The sequence below is a fragment of the Gorilla gorilla genome, chromosome 4 (genome assembly GCF_029281585.2).
Source record: "Gorilla gorilla gorilla isolate KB3781 chromosome 4, NHGRI_mGorGor1-v2.1_pri, whole genome shotgun sequence".
Lineage (NCBI taxonomy): Eukaryota > Metazoa > Chordata > Mammalia > Primates > Hominidae > Gorilla > Gorilla gorilla.
In genome coordinates, this window is record NC_073228.2 from 63,506,084 (window position 1) to 63,522,442 (window position 16,359).

The 16,359-nt window shown below is 59.9% G+C and overlaps 1 protein-coding gene across 3 annotated transcripts; it reads left to right on the forward strand.

The window, feature by feature from the left end:
• Positions 1-69: 69 nt before the first annotated feature.
• On the forward strand, positions 70-16,186 carry GIT1 (GIT ArfGAP 1). 3 transcript variants are annotated; one of them, XM_031010789.3, is made up of 21 exons: positions 70-394; positions 6,033-6,166; positions 6,612-6,724; positions 6,846-6,951; positions 7,507-7,724; positions 7,815-7,909; positions 8,271-8,313; positions 10,664-10,690; positions 10,874-10,922; positions 11,282-11,354; positions 11,911-12,008; positions 12,406-12,517; positions 12,657-12,790; positions 12,979-13,131; positions 13,203-13,433; positions 13,522-13,575; positions 13,754-13,840; positions 13,949-14,022; positions 14,182-14,364; positions 14,510-14,573; positions 14,738-16,186. In XM_031010789.3, exons 1-21 carry the CDS (start codon positions 343-345, stop codon positions 14,948-14,950), a joined length of 2,313 nt encoding a protein of 770 aa, XP_030866649.1. In that variant the 5' UTR covers positions 70-342; the 3' UTR covers positions 14,951-16,186. The 3 variants fall into 3 exon arrangements, with proteins under 3 accessions (XP_030866649.1, XP_030866651.1, XP_055244572.1); XM_055388597.2 differs by having other exon boundaries at positions 293-369; XM_031010791.3 differs by lacking the exon at positions 10,664-10,690.
• The last annotated feature ends 173 nt before the right edge of the window (positions 16,187-16,359 follow it).

Here is a 16,359-nt window from a genome sequence, read left to right on the forward strand (position 1 = left end):
GCCGGCAGCTCGCGGCGGGGCGGGGGTGCGGCCCCTCCCCCTGTGGGCAGGGCCTGCGCCGCTTCCTGCAGAAGCGGCTGGGAGCCGCGCAGGGGGCGGAGAGAGGAGCCGCGAGCGGCGGCGGGGCGGCGCGGGGCGGAGGGCGCCCGAGGGCGAGCGGGCAGGCGGGCACGGCGGGTTCCGGGCCAGCCCCGGGGCGGACGGTTGGCCGGGCGCGCGGAGCCTCGCCGGGGCCTCGCCGGAGCCGGGCCGGGCAGCAGGGGCCGCCGCCGCCGCCGCCCGGGCCCGCCGCCCGCGCCCCCCACGCTGGCCCAGAGGGCTGCGGCCGCGTCGCCGCTGAGGATGTCCCGAAAGGGGCCGCGAGCGGAGGTGTGTGCGGACTGCAGCGCCCCGGGTAAGCGCGGCGGGGCCGGGGGCGGGACCGCACAGCCAGGCCGCCGCCGGGCGGGCGCCGGGGCCTGGCAAGAGCGCTGTGCGGGGCCGGAGGGCTGGGCGGGGCGGGGGGCTGCGGCCTCCAGGCTGGGCCCCCGCCTCGGCCACTGCGGAGCTGCGCCCTTGGCGGGAGGGCCGGCCTGGGCTGCCCATGCTCCCTGGAGGCCGTGGACTAGCGAGGAAGGACGTTCCCGGCGCCGCCTCCCGCCCCTCGGTCTGAGGGAGGCGGGCAGCTGGCTGCTCTTCCACCTCCATCTCTGTATCCGACGGAAGCGCCAGCCTGGGGTGGCAGGAGGGCCGTGGCGGAGGCCGTCAGGGCTTGGGAGGTGGGGGTGAGTGTGGTTTTATGTCATCTCAGTGCCACCCCCGCGTCTTGCACCTGCTGCTCGCGTGGTCGGTACGCCTGCCGGGGTGGTGGAGGGCAAGGAGCAGAGGGCCGGGCAGATGCGCCAGTGGGGCCTGAATACCGTCTCCTCAGGAGCAGATGAGCGGTGGCTACTCCCAGGACTCCCTGCCTCGGGTTCCTAAGGCTAGCGCTCCTTGCCGGGCCTGGCGTTCAGGGCCAGTCTAGACCCGGGTGTCTTCTCGGGAGGCATCCCCAGGCCTGCTGGTGGTGACTGGGAACAGCTCGGCTGGACCCTGCTGTTCCTGTTCACCGGTAAGGCCTGCTTGGGAAAGTGAGCTTGGCATCAAGCTGTCCGGGGCGCGGGCCCCTCCCTGTCCCCTAGCCCAGTCTGGCCAGAAATGGGTGGGAGGCCGTGCCGAGATTCCCTGTATCCTGCTGGCTTCCTGGCCTGTCTCCTGGCTGTATTTACATGGTGGTTCCCTTCTTTTTCCTAACAGAGTTAGGACTGGGCTGGAGTGAAACCCCCCAGGCCTGCTGAGGAAGTCAGGGGTAATGATCCAAGAGGCTGCTCCCTTCTGATGAGGGAGGACAGCCAGTGACGGGGCTCTGCAGCTGGCCTGGGAAGGAAGCTCTAGCCCACATCCATTCTTTCTTTAGCAAAGGAGCTATCTCCCTGGTAGGCCCCTGGGCAGGCTTCGGAGGTCCGTGAACTCTAGCGGGGCTGTGGGCATGATTAAGAGTGAGAGTATGGGGTGCTGGTTTGTGGGCCCATAACTTTCAGCCACCCCTTGAGCAGGCCCAGGACCCCACAGGTTGAGCCTCACAGATGCTCTGGTGGTTCTGGGGGTGCCAAGCTAGAGTATTTGGGAACTATGACTTAGCAGGGCTTGGGCACAAAATACTCCATAGGTGGTTATGACCAAGGCCTCCTAGGGGCTTATCATGGTTTAGAGGGCCCTGGGGTTGAGGGTCCATACCCCTAAGAAACTGTGACTCCGTTCCCCGAGCTGCAGGCAGGTCTGGGGATGGCAGGGCTGAGGATGCACCTTGCCTTATAAATGTCTCCCCACTGTTCCACAACTCCGTGGGGTAAGCATGGCATGGAATGTGGAGGAGAGTCTTAGCAGGCGCCCAATCGGGGGAGTCTGGGGCTTAGTGTTGCCTTTGTTCCCAGCTTACTCTGTAATCCCAACAAGACTTTCCTCACTGTGGGGTCCTCAGCTTCCTCAATTCAGAGGCAAAGAAGTTGGAGTAGAAATGGTTTCTGGGGGGCTGCCATCTCCGAATCTGTGGTCTGATTCTTGGGTGGAGGGGTGAAGGGCAGCACCAGCAAGGCAGTTGTCCTTTCTATGTTGCGTTGAATGTCCGACCACAGCCTCTGGCTGCCCAGTGGGCTCAGGGAGGAATGGTGGGCATCAGATGTGTTGGATTGCCCAGCTCCTACTCCCAGGTCCTCATCCGTCAGAGGAATTTGTGCCCCAGATGCCTCCTTTCCCCTGATTCACAATAGAGGTCAGGAAGGTGGTGAGAAGGTGAGGATGGTGGGGTGGGGAGGATGTGGACAGTCTTACTCATCAGCCCACCTAGCACCCAGCGAGGTGTCCAGCACATGGCAGGCACTCCCTGAGTGTTTGGCTGCTTGTCAGGACCCTGGCTGGCTGCTTGGGACTATCCCACACCTGGACCCTAGGATGCTGGCCCTGGCATGCAGCGGCATGTTTGGTCTGGGTCCTGTGGCATCTCAGGCAGAGAGGCATGAGGGTACCCAGCAGTCCGGAGTCCAGATCCAGTGCCAGCCCCATGGTGTATCGCTCCACCCCAGGGTCACAGGCTTCTTTTATTACGATAGGAGCCCTGCAGTCCCAACCACAGGAGTGGGGCCAGGGACTTTTTGTGCTTGGTTAATTTGGGGGGTCATGGAGGTCAGAGGTGAGATGCAGCCTGTCCCCAGAGAGCGCCATCCTCCCTCTGCTCCCGGGCATGGGCACACAGGACAAGTGTGAGTGTGTTGCTAGGCAGCTGGACATGGCATGGCTGCTCTGGCAGCTTGTGCCACCTCGTCAGGCACCGTGTGTGTTCCTGCCTGCCTGGGGAGTCCAAGAGAGGAAGAGGGCAGGGAGCCCTGGAGAATGTGCATTTTCCCCTTTCCTTAGCCTTGGCCCACCTTGCCACAGAATCTCAGTCAAGGGCCTCTCCTCACCCCATGGGCTTCTATCTCAGCCTTTTCCACTTTGGCAACCCTGGGGGTGAGAGTGAAAGCCTCGAGATGCCTGTCCTGTAGGTATCTCTGGTGAGCAAGGCCAGGAACATGTTACGGGACAAGCTACAGGCTGATTTGTCTCTTCATAGTGTAGATTGCAGAGTGGGACAAATGTTGGGCTCCTCTTCCTCCCTTATGGAGGTAGAATTTGTGTGTGTCAATGCCTGCACCTGAGTGTTCATCCTGATGGGCTTTTACATGTGTGTATACCCGTGTAACTACCGCTCTGATCATGTTATAGAATAAGGGTATCCAATCTTTTTGCTTCCCTGGGCCACATTGGAAGAAGAATTTTCTTGGGCCACACCTAAAATACGCTAACACTAATGATAGCTGGTGAGCTAAATAAAACAAGCAAAAAAAAAATAAAAAATAAAGTCACAAAAAAGTCTCAATGTTTTAAGAAAGTTTTTGAATTTGTGTTGGGCCACATTCAAAGCTGCCTGGGCCACATATGGACTGCAGGTTAGACAAGCATGTTATGGAACATTTCCATCACCTTAGGGGGCTTCCAAGTACCCCCTCCCAGTCCGTGCACCCCAGAAGTAACCACCATTCTGACTCTACCCCAAGGACTACTCTCGCCTGCCTTCATGATGTGGGCTTTTCCCTTAGTCTAGTGGAGATCTGGCCCTTAGCTCAGGGGAGGGAGGCCTGAGGCTAGCCTGTATGTGCAAACCTACTGGCCCTGGAGGCCACTGATGGCTTCAGGTGGTGGCAGGAATTCACCGTAGTAGAGGCCTCCATGGGGTTGGCACTGGTTAACGTGATCCCAGGATCACGCCTGCTACCTCTCCACACATACAGACCCATACCCTGCCGGTGGAGCCAGAAGCGCAGGGGGAGGGCTGACGAGTTCCCTTATAGTTCCTGTCCTTTCCGTCCCAGGTTTGGTCCAAGGAGCCTCTTGACGCAAGGATCCCTTCACCTTAAACTACAATCTGGGTAGTCCCAAGGGCACTTGCACAGAGGGAGGAGACAGAATGGTTAGGGTGGGCGTCCCATCTGTGTCATCCAGAAATGAGCTGACACCAATGTCGGCTGCCCAGACCAGGACAGTGTCCTTTGCCTACCATTCTTCTCAGGTCACCTGGAGGAGAGGGAGAACCCCTCCCCCAGGCTGGGGGAAAGTGCCAGGCAAACCCTTGGACCACATTCCTGCATCCTGGTCTTGGTTATTGCCATAGCCAGGGTCACTCACCACATCTGGTCTGCCCATGGCTTAGGGCTCTGGAGCCATTGGCCGTGGATATATAGTCAGCCTTCCACGCCCGGCTTCTCCGGTAGGACCACAGACCTCAGGTCCGCCCATTTATGATCCTGCCCTGGGCGGCTCCCCACTTACAGGAAACCCCACCAAGAGGAATTTGGGCTGCATCATTTCCGGCTTCCTGCCTGGGCTGCTGGAGGTGGCTGGCTGGCAGCCCCCTGACCCAGTGGTGTTTGGAGTGGGGAGAGGGAGCTCTCCACACCTGGGGTGCCTCACTATTTGGGTAAAGCCAGCCCAGAAGTGCATGCTAGGGCTCCCCCTCTTGGCGAAGAAGGCTGGTCCCTTCCTCCTGAGCCCTGGAGTCAGCCCCCCAGGAAGGTGTTGGCGGTCACCTTGGGCATCTCTCTGTTGCCCTGATTGGGAGGGGGTCCCTTAAAAAGCCTAAACCCAAAGACAGGCCTCTCTCCTTTACTTCCTGTTTTCATGCCTCAGTGGGGGTCACTTGCTGTGGGCAGAGCTCAGGCTGGGCCCCTGACTCAGAGTCTCCTCAATTTTCCTGGGAACTTTGGTGGAAGTCCTTAGAGGGGAAAGGCCTGAGAATTGCCTTCTAGTTGGGAGAGATTCTTATCCCCCTAAGCCTGTCCCTCCCCTGATGGGGATACTTCTGAACACCCTGAGCGCTACAGGGCAAGGCAGAGAGCCAGTCCCCCACCCCCACCCCAGGACAGGGTTTCCTGAGACAGGGTGGGGGCCGCTGGGCAGAGCAAAGTGTCCTGGGAGAGAGGCGCCCTGCCCCCACTCTCAGGCGGCACACAATGGCTGCTTTCTCCCCCGTGACCTTTCCGCAGCCTGAGTCGTATGCAGCTGTCTCCCAAGGGGCCTAGGATGGGTGGCATCTCCTCCACCCTTGAGAAGAACCCCGGAACTCCCACCCAGTACTGGCCCTGCTTCTTCTTTCCAAAGTTCACTTTTCCCAAAAGAGTGGAGAGCAGGCTATAGAGGCAGAGGGACAGCAGCAAGTGTGGACATGGCATGGTCTCAGGCATCAAAGTGCCACATCCTGGCAATTCTACTCATTAGCCTTGCAACCTTGAATAAGCCCTTTAACCTCTCTGAGCCACTGTTTCTTCATCACAGAGGCAGCATGTCCTACCTTGCCTGACAGTTGCAAGCAGCATCATACATAATGTACCCAGCTGGTACCTAGTGGGTGCCCAGTCAAGCCCAGCTCCTTTGCTCTGTCCATCCTCCTTAAGAGGGCTCCAGCTTATACCCTCAGTGATGATGGCAGGAGGCTCCAGCATGAAAGGACCTCACCTGCTGGCAGGAGGCCAGAGGCAGGACCTGTGGACGGGTGTGATCTGTCAGGCATGTTTCAACAGCATCTGGCACGCAGCAGCATCTGGGTTGCATCCCCTTGGGGATCCCTTCCTCCCTTCGGGACGGGCTGGGGCAGAGACCTCGTTTCCTGGGAAAAGGCTGAGAGACTGGTAGCAGTGGCTGCAGGGCAGGAAACTGTGCCTGCTGAATGGGCCCTGGGGACTGCATGTCCCAGGGGGGTAAGGATGTAGGAAAGGGCATGGCTCTGTCAGCCCCCAGCTGTGAGCTCTTGGGGAGATCCCTCACTGTTAACCTGGCCGTAGTGATGGTCCCAGCTCCTAAGCTGTTGGGGACTGAGTGAGTGAATATGTGGAGAGTACTAGGCTTGGCACGGGCCAGAGCAGGTGCTCAGGAGGTCTGGCCCATCATCTGGCTCCGGCTGACCCTTGCCCTCACCCTGGCAGACCCTGGCTGGGCATCCATCAGCAGGGGTGTGCTGGTGTGTGACGAGTGCTGCAGCGTGCACCGGAGCCTGGGACGCCACATCTCCATTGTCAAGCACCTTCGCCACAGCGCCTGGCCTCCCACGCTGCTGCAGGTACAGGGCTCAGTCGGGTGGTTCTTCCTTCCCCTCAGGCAGAGTGTGCTGAGCATGAGGGCATTTCCCCCTCACCCACATACACCCCCATCTGGAATCTGCAGCTTCCAAGGGGCAGCACCCCCCTGGGGCAGAGCCTAATCCTGACCCTTTCCTCCCATCTACTCACTTCATGCAGAAGAGTAGCTCACACCCCTGCTCTGCCACTTATCAACGTGGTCATGTAGCATTGAGCAAGTTGCTTCACCTCTCTGAGCCTTGGCACACTCATGGGATCTGTGTCTTTGGGCAGCTGGACTAGATGGAGGTGTGGTGGTGCGGGCACACAGTAGGCCCCCTTGGTACTGTTTCCAGCTACGCCAGCCACAGCAGGCGCTCAGGAGGTGTTTCCCCCATTGCTTAGCACGCAGTGGGCACTCTCTCACTTGGCATCTCTTCCCTGCAGATGGTGCACACGCTTGCCAGCAACGGGGCCAACTCCATCTGGGAGCACTCCCTGCTGGACCCCGCACAAGTGCAGAGCGGCCGGCGTAAAGCCAACCCCCAAGACAAAGTCCAGTGAGTGGGGCTGGAGGGGTGGTGGGCAGAGACTGCGCAGTCCGGGACAGGGCCCTGGGAGGTGGCAAGGTGACCACCCTCTCCCACCGTGCTCCCCATTCCTCCTGTGTGCCCCATGCAGCCCCATCAAGTCAGAGTTCATCAGGGCCAAGTACCAGATGCTGGCATTTGTGCACAAGCTTCCCTGCCGGGACGATGATGGGGTCACCGCCAAAGACCTCAGCAAGGTTTGAGGGGCCCTACAACAGATGGGTGGCCCCCTCCTCTTCTTCCCATCCACGACTCTCTGAAGGCCTCTCCTTTGTCCCCACTGAGCCCTGGGCCCCAAAGGCAGCCAGGTCAGGGGGTAACAGTAGACAGGATGGAGAGAGCAGATTGTTAGGTCAGGCCGTGTGTGGCTGAGGCTCCCCAGCAACCAAGTAGACACACAAGGCTAGAAGCCCACAGCTGCCACTCAGAAGCTGGGAAAACCTGGGGGTAGTTGCTTAGCCACTCATAGCCTCAGTTTACTCATCTGTAAAATGGGAAAGAAATAACAGCATCTACTTCATAAATAGTATCTAAGCAGGGCACACAGCACACGTGGTAGATGGTGACTGACGGCAGCGTTTATTAATTGGCATTAACCCCTAGCGGGAAGCCTCTGTCCTCCCGACATAGCCTGGTTTGGGCAGGCCTCCTTGGAGCTGCTAGATGTCCCAGGGGCAGCCAGGGTGCAGCTTGTGGGTGGGGAGGTGCGCCTCACGCACATGCGTATTCACTGCACACTCTGCTCCTCTTAGCAACTACACTCGAGCGTGCGGACAGGCAACCTGGAGACATGTCTGCGCCTGCTCTCCCTGGGTGCCCAGGCCAACTTCTTCCACCCAGAGAAAGGCACCACACCTCTGCACGTGGCTGCCAAGGCAGGGCAGACACTGCAGGCCGAGCTGCTTGTAGTGTATGGGGCTGACCCTGGCTCCCCTGATGTTAATGGCCGCACACCCATTGACTATGCCAGGTGAGGGTCGGCTGAAGGGTGCAGTGTGGGTGGGTGGGGGTGTGGGTGAGGGCAGCTGCTGCAGGTCTGAGCCATACCTCCTCCTCACAGGCAGGCGGGGCACCATGAGCTGGCGGAAAGGCTGGTTGAGTGCCAATATGAGCTCACTGACCGGCTGGCCTTCTACCTCTGTGGACGCAAGCCGGGTGAGCAGAGCTTGGGGGGTGCCTGGCTGTGGCAGGCCTGGCTGGGGCTGGGCAGGTGGGACCTGGACACACCCGGCAGCAGGTGCCATGGTGACAGAGCGGCTGGGGAGCAATGTTGCTAGGCAACCGGCTCCTGTGAAATCGCTGCAGGCTCTGGGCCATAGCATCGCTGGGGCTAGGGAGTGGGGGTGGGCATCCTGCATCTTCCCGCGAGCTCCCAGCATTCTTGGGGGTGGCCTGCCCTCCCCACTTTCCCCTGACACTTCTGGGTGCCAGCCCTGCTCATGGCAGTGAGGTGGGCTCCCAGCTGCTGAGGCCACCCAGCACTAGTGAGTGACTTGGCATTTTTATTTTTGTTCAGATCACAAGAATGGGCATTACATCATCCCACAGATGGCTGACAGGTGAGTGCCCACCTGATGCCCCTTTCCAGAGGCTGTTGGATGCCATGTGGGTGGCTGACCCCCAGAGCTCCCAGCCCAGGTTTCAGAGGCCTAGGACCCTGCTCCCTCCCCGCAGAGACTAGAGGCACAGCTTAGTCCTCAGTCCCTAATGCTGGGCCCCAAGGCAGGTAAAAAATGTCAGCTCCGTATGTGGCCCGCATAGCCTGAGCCCCGTGACTGTCAAGTACATGGAGGGCTTGGGTGTGAGAAGCTACCTGTGGGCCGGGCGCGGTGGCTCACGCCTATAATCCCAGCACTTTGGGAGGCCGAGGCGGGCGGATCACCTGAGGTCGGGAGTTCGAGACTAGCCTGGCCAACATGGAGAAACCCCGTCTCTACCAAAAATACAAAATTAGCCAGGCATGGTGGCGCATGCCTGTATCTCAGCTACTCGGGAGGCTGAGACAGGAGAATCGCTTGAACACAGGAGGCAGAGGTTGCGGTGAGCCGAGATCACGCCATTGCACTCCAGCCTGAGCAACAAGAGCAAAACTCCAAATTCCGTCTCAAAAAAAAAAAAAAAAAGAAAAAAAGAAGCTACCAAGCTACCTCCGGCTGGGAGGGTGGGCCACTGGGTTCTGTCCCACCGACCCCACTGTCTTTAGAGAAGCCTCTGCTCTTCGCTGAAAAGATGGGTGGGCTTCAGGGATGTGACTAACTTTGTGACTGCTGGCTAGGCCTGTAGCGTGCTCAGAATTAGGTAGGTGCCCTGAGGCTGGTTGGATGAGGTGTTTCTGCTTCTGTCTGAGAGGCAGTGTGGGACACCCCCTGCCACTCACCCAGCACATAAGATGGATGCTGGTGCCACCTGGTGGCCACCTCTGATGGCCACGTCCTCATGCCAGGCTGTGCCTGCTGGCCTGGATCTGGAGAGAGGAGGTGCTCTCCTCCCCAAGGGCCTGTGTGGGCAGATGGGCATAACCAGGCCTGGGCGACTCAGATCCTAAACCCAGACCTCTTCCAGACCCCAAGGCTCCTACTTCTATGGTCTGATTCTACCTGGGCTGTGTGTGCATGCGTGCATGTGTATAGTAAATACACCCACATATGGGCTCCATTCAACAGCACATTAACTGAGCACCTTCCCGGAGCCAGCTACTGCTCTTGACACTGGGAGCACAGAGGCACCTGAGACACAATCCCTGCCCTTAAGGAGCTCACAGTCTAGCTGGGGAGGCAGCCTAGGCAGGTGATTCTAGTCCTCATGGGGGAGTGCAGCAAGAGAGGCAGAGGCATGGAGGGTAGAAATGCTGCATGGGAATGGAGGCAGCCCCCGGGCTGGAGCACAGCATGGGAGGCAGGGAACCCTACAAGCAAGACTGGGATAGAGACGAGCTGGAGAATGAGCAGCCCCGAGAGCATCAGCAGGAGCAGTGACCATCCCGAGAGCGGAGAGTTCCAGGCACAGAAGTGTGAAGTCATCTCTGCTGCTTACTGGCTGTATGACTTGCAGGCTGCTTGACCTCTCTGAGCCTTGGTTACCTCTCCTGGAAATGGAGATGACAGCATCTATTTTTCAGGGAGGAGAGGATTAGATAAGAATGTATGCAAAATGTTTAGCCTTTTTTTTTTTTTTTAAGAGTTGGGGTCTCACTCTGTTGCCCAGGCTGGAGTGCGGTGGCTTGATCATAGCTTACCACAGCCTCAAACAATCCTCCTACCATAGCCTCTTGAGTAGCTGGGACTACAGGCACATGCCACCATGCTCAGCTAATTTTTAAATTGCTTTTGTATCTCTGTGTTGCCCAGGCTGGTCTCCACCTCCTGGCCTCAAGCGAACCTCCCACCTTGGCCTCCCAAAGTGCTAGGATTACAGGTGTGAGCCACTGCGCCCGGCCCTAGGGTATTCTTACGAAGTATGGTTGGAGTGTGCCATATGCACCTGTTATCACTGCAGTGCTTTAAGGCAAGGGGTAGTGCAGCCAGGTGTATCCAAAAAATCACCCTGGCTGCTGGGTGGAACAGGATTGTAGGGACAAGACTAGAAGGAGGGAGATTAAGAAACTTACAAAGCCCAGGCAACAGGTGATTGAGGAACCTGGGGAGCTTCACTAGGACTGGAGGGTGAGGGAGGCTTCAGGTGACTGCCAGGTGGCTGACACTGGTGCTGGACGAACAGGTCACTGAGGAAGAGCAAGCCAGAGGAGGAGGGGTGGGGGACGCGGTGAGATGAATTCAGCTTTGTCCCTTCTGGGCCGGGTGTGCGTGGAGATGGGTCTGGGCCTGATGTGAAAAGGCGTGTGCTGCCCTGCTCCTGGGTAACTGCCGCCTCTGTCCTGTTCTTCCCTCTGCTGCCTTCCTCTGGACTTAGATCTCGGCAAAAGTGCATGTCTCAGAGGTATATGGTGCCTGCCGGGGCAGCAGGCCTGAAGGTGGGGTAAGGGCGGGGAGGCATTTGGTGTGCAGCATCTGGGGTGCCATCTCCCTGGGATCCCTGCATGTTGGGGAGGTTGCTGGCATGGGCCTGGCCACCTCTCAGGTCTCTCCTCTCCTCCCAATTCCCATCTCCCTCTGCCCTCAGCCTTGACTTATCCGAATTGGCCAAAGCTGCTAAGAAGAAGCTGCAGGCGGTAAGTCTGCTCCAACAGTGCCCTGACACTTGGAGCTGGCCCCTCTCTGATCCCCCACCCTCTGCTCTTGCTTCCCCTGCCTCTGACTTGATGACCTTTTCCAAGTCTTTGACCTGTCCCCTCACTGGCCTCAGCAGTCCCCTCTCCCTGACCTCCCTACAAGGGGATGGACTGGTCCCTTCTCTCGCACCTTGGAGTTTGGAACATGATCCCTTCCCACTTTCCCATTCTGAGACTGTAGGGGCTGGGCAGCACAAGGAAGGCCACCGGTTCCCCAAGGCTCACAACATGCTGGGGAGCTGGCCTTGGCACTGGGAGCCGATGCATCTGACAACATCTGGGCCCCTCTCTTCCTCCAGCTCAGCAACCGGCTTTTTGAGGAACTCGCCATGGACGTGTATGACGAGGTGGATCGAAGAGAAAATGATGCAGGTGAGTCAGGGAGCAGGAGTGTCTGGCGTGGAGGACCCGAGCGGCCCAGGCATGGGTCTCTGGTCCTTTACTGGGCTAAGAAGGGGTGCCTGGGGTTGGGGCTGCTCAGAGGCCTGCAGATGAGCCCCTGCTGGCTGTGAGCCTGCCTGGGCAGCGTCCCAGGCTGGGTAGAGTGCTGAGGGGGAGGCGGCTAGCGTGCTCCTCCCCCAGCCTCAGACTGGGGCTCCTCTTGCTCTGGCAGCCTCCCACTTTGGCTGTCTCCCTGGTACCGCTCCACCCCCCTGCATCACTCCTTCCTGGCCACAGCCGGATTCCAGCCCAAACTCTGGGTCTGGATGAGTGGGACGGGCCTTGTTCCATTTGTCTGTCCCCAGCCGGCCGCGCCCAGCCTTGCCCTGGCCCGGCCTAGCTCTGCGTGCCCAAAGACCACCCCTGTTCTGAACACCAGTGCTCAGTAGGCGTGGGGGCAGATAGGAAGGCTGGGCTCAGTGCTTCCCCACCCCCACCTTGGGGGCCTGGCCACCGTGGCTGATCTGCTCCTGTCCGTCCCCTACAGTGTGGCTGGCTACCCAAAACCACAGCACTCTGGTGACAGAGCGCAGTGCCGTGCCCTTCCTGCCTGTTAACCCGGAATACTCAGCCACGCGGAATCAGGTGAGGGGGCTGGATTGGGGGCCTGGGGTGGTCTACTTCTTCCCCGCGGTCCCTTCTCATCCAGCAGTGGGCTGGGGCCTGAGCCAGCTCTCCAGCATTTGCCAGGGCCTCCCTCAGGGCACAGGCGGCACTGGGATTTGGGAAGGTCAGGAGGCTGTTGTTTTGAGCACTTGGGGAGCAGCTCCGGTGGGTGTTCCGGCCTCTGCTCAGGCACCCTACTCTATCATACCCTGCCGCGGGTGGCCTCAGCTGCTGACTAGCCAGGTGAAGCTAGGCTGGGACGCTTTAGCTGGGGTTAAATTAAATGGCAGGGCCATGCCTTGCTACTTGGTCCCTGCCGCCCTGTGTCAGTCATAAGGGGTCCCCTGAAGCCAGCCTGGCCCTTTCTGCCTTGCAGGGGCGACAAAAGCTGGCCCGCTTTAATGCCCGAGAGTTTGCCACCTTGATCATCGACATTCTCAGTGAGGCCAAGCGGAGACAGCAGGGCAAGAGCCTGAGCAGCCCCACAGGTGGGAGGGTTGTGTGGGAGGGTGTGGGAAGCGGGCGGGGCTCCAGGGGTCTTTCCTGCATGGCTCTCCCTGCCAGTGGTGACCTGAGAGATGGGTTGTGTGGTGGAGTGTGGCCTGAGTGACAGTCCTGTGTCCTCAGACAACCTCGAGCTGTCTCTGCGGAGCCAGAGTGACCTCGACGACCAACACGACTACGACAGCGTGGCCTCTGACGAGGACACAGACCAGGAGCCCCTGCGCAGCACCGGCGCCACTCGGAGCAACCGTGCCCGGGTCTGAGTCCCACCTTCCTTCCCACTCCCCTGTGCCCTGACCCAGGCCTTCGCCGAGGCCCAGCTCTGTCCTCTTGTAGCCCAGGGGCCTGAGGGACAGGTGGGCTGCTCCTAGCCTCAATAACTGCCCCCTGCGGGTGTTGGCCTCCCTGCCCCCAGGTGCTGACCGGCTTAGGTCTCTCTCTGCAGAGCATGGACTCCTCGGACTTGTCTGACGGGGCTGTGACGCTGCAGGAGTACCTGGAGCTGAAGAAGGCCCTGGCTACATCAGAGGCAAAGGTGCAGCAGCTCATGAAGGTCAACAGTAGCCTGAGCGACGAGCTCCGGAGGCTGCAGCGAGAGGTGAGGGTGCACCCTCAGTGGGAGGGGGAGCCCCAGGACTCCAGGGGGTTGACAGCACTTTGCACCCACAGATCCACAAGCTGCAGGCGGAGAACCTGCAGCTCCGGCAGCCTCCAGGGCCGGTGCCCACACCTCCACTCCCCAGTGAACGGGCGGAACACACACCCATGGCGCCAGGCGGGAGCACACACCGCAGGGACCGCCAGGCCTTTTCCATGTATGAACCTGGCTCTGCCCTGAAGCCCTTTGGGGGCCCCCCTGGGGACGAGCTCACTACGCGGCTGCAGCCTTTCCACAGCACTGTGAGTCACCTATGGGTCTCAAGGTGTGGGGAGATGGGTGGGGCTGCCGCAGGGTCCACCATGACGCTCGCTGTGCTAACATCCCCAGGAGCTAGAGGACGACGCCATCTATTCAGTGCACGTCCCTGCTGGCCTTTACCGGGTAAGCCTGGGGAAGGCGTGTCCATCTTAGCCAGTAGGTTCTGAGCCCCAGGGGGTTCTGGGCTCTGTGCTGAATGTGGGGCTTAAGATGATTAGACTGACCTGGTCCCTGCCGCACTGCTGGTGAGCAGGGGGCAGTGGGGCACACTGACTCCATTCAGCGCTGCCCTGGGTTTCAGATCCGGAAAGGGGTGTCTGCCTCAGCCGTGCCCTTCACTCCCTCCTCCCCGCTGCTGTCCTGCTCCCAGGAGGGAAGCCGCCACACGGTATTGTTTCCATGCCCAGTGCCCACAGGGTGGCTGGGGGCCGTGTGGGCTAGGGGCAGTGTGGGTCCAGGAACACGGCGCTCACAGCCCCTTCCCTCCACCCTCCAGAGCAAGCTTTCCCGCCACGGCAGCGGAGCCGACAGTGACTATGAGAACACGCAAAGTGGGGACCCACTGCTGGGGTGAGGCTCCCTGGGTCTCCAGTCCAGCCTGCTCACATGCCGAGGCGGGGAGGTTGAGAGGGGCCCCAGTGTGTGAGGACCAAGGCGGGCGGCTCCGAGGCTGGAACGTGTCTTTCTCTATATGTATCTTTGTCTCTGTTTTCTGGACCTGGGCCTCAGGCTGGAAGGGAAGAGGTTTCTAGAGCTGGGCAAAGAGGAAGACTTCCACCCAGAGCTGGAAAGCCTGGATGGAGACCTAGATCCTGGGCTTCCCAGCACAGAGGATGTCATCTTGAAGACAGAGCAGGTCACCAAGAACATTCAGGAACTGTTGCGGGCAGCCCAGGAGTTCAAGCATGACAGGTACTGAGTGGAGGGGGAGGTGAGGGGGATGCAGTTCCTGTTGGCTTCTAGGGTGTTGCAGAGAGCATGAGGGGCCCTGGGTTCTGCTGTCCCTGGGAACCTCCCTTGAGAGCCCCCTGCTTTATAGCCTCCCTTCTCCCCGCAGCTTTGTGCCCTGCTCAGAGAAGATCCATTTGGCTGTGACCGAGATGGCCTCCCTCTTCCCAAAGGTACAGGGGCCAAAGAGAGGACCAGGAGTGGGAGGGCCTCGAGCTAGGGCAGGCGTGGAGAATCCCATCTGATCGCTACCTGGGTGGAGACACAGACAAACTGGGCCCTGATCTCAGCTGGCGGCTTAAAGTCCAAGGTCCGGCCTCACTCCTGCCCCCTCCAGAGGCCAGCCCTGGAGCCAGTGCGGAGCTCACTGCGGCTGCTCAACGCCAGCGCCTACCGGCTGCAGAGTGAGTGCCGGAAGACAGTGCCCCCAGAGCCCGGCGCCCCAGTGGACTTCCAGCTGCTGACTCAGCAGGTGATCCAGTGCGCCTATGACATCGCCAAGGCTGCCAAGCAGCTGGTCACCATCACCACCCGAGAGAAGAAGCAGTGACCTCTCTCCCCACACCCTCACCTGCACCCTAGGACCTCACTGGCCATAGGAGCTGGGCCACTCCAGACATTAATCCCCACCCCAACAGAGCCACTGGCACAAGTGCCCTTAGTGCTGCCACACTCCCTGGCAGCCAGGTGCCCTGGTGCCCACCCCTGTCGAGCCCCTAAGGATGGGGAGGTGGGGGGGCAGGAGCTTCTGTCCCCCACATTCCATGCACCTCCCCTCTGTATATAGCATCTCCCCCCTCCTAGTGAGCAGGGGCCTGCAAGGCATCACTCCCAGCCCCTCGCCTTCTAGGGCACCCTCAGCAAAGGGGCAGGTGGGGACACTCCAAGTGGGGCAGCTCTCCGTACATGCGCCCCACCCCCATGAGCCAGTTCAGCCCTACTGGGGGCTGAGCGGGGGCATTCCCTCCTTTGTACATAGTCTCCATGGATGTCCCTGCCCTGTAGCCACCAGCCCCTTGCTGCTCTCCCTTTAATGCCATATGGCCCCTGCCTAGGGCACAGGCCCCAACCTGTGTGCTGGGGTCCCCAGCAGCAAACAAACACTGGAAAGTCTGTTTTTTTTTTCTTTCTTCTTTCTTCTTCCCCACCCCTTAATTTTAACTTTGTGGTAACTGAGTGCCCCCGCGTGCCTGCGTGTTGAGTGTGTGGGCGGCAGTGCCGTTCCGGAGGCCTGGTCCATCTGGAGTTTTGAGGGGTGAGGGGACCAGAGCAGTGGGACCAGCATGGGGATCAGCTTCCCTTCCCCACCTGGAGCCAGGGACTGTCCGGGTAGCCAATTTTGGTCCTGCCCGCTGCCTCCCTGATCCCTCCCCACTCTCGCCCCTTCTCTATGAACTTAAATCAAAAACCACTTCCCTCCATCTCCTCCTGCTCCTGCGTGGAGGGGGAATGTGTGCTGGCTAGGGTGGAGGACTGAGCACCTGAGCCTGGGGCTGGCTCCCCGGGGTCCCCGACTCAGCTGGTGGCTGTGGAGCTGAGTCCCCTCCCCGTAACCTCTGCAAGGCCAGCACCCACCATCACTACCTGCACCTGCTGTGGTCCCACCCTCTGGAGGCCTGGGAACCTGGCTGCAGCCTGGGAAGGCTGGAGAGGCAGACGGTGGGACCCACCAGCTCTCTCCCCATCCCGCTTCTTCCCTGGGGGCCAGGCCCTACCTGTGTGGTGGTGGGTGGGCTGTCAAGACGTGTCATGTACATTTGTATCAAAAATAAAGAAGTGACCATGAGCTGTTTCTGATGCTTAGAGAATGGGGGCTGGAGGGAGGTGGCAGACATGAAGGGTGACTGCAAGTGCCCCGGGACCCCCGCCCTAGGGAAGCCCCTGTGCTGGGGACGTCTGTCTAGTGGAAGAGTTAGTTTGCGAATAACAAAGCTAACATGTATGACGATAACGCCACCC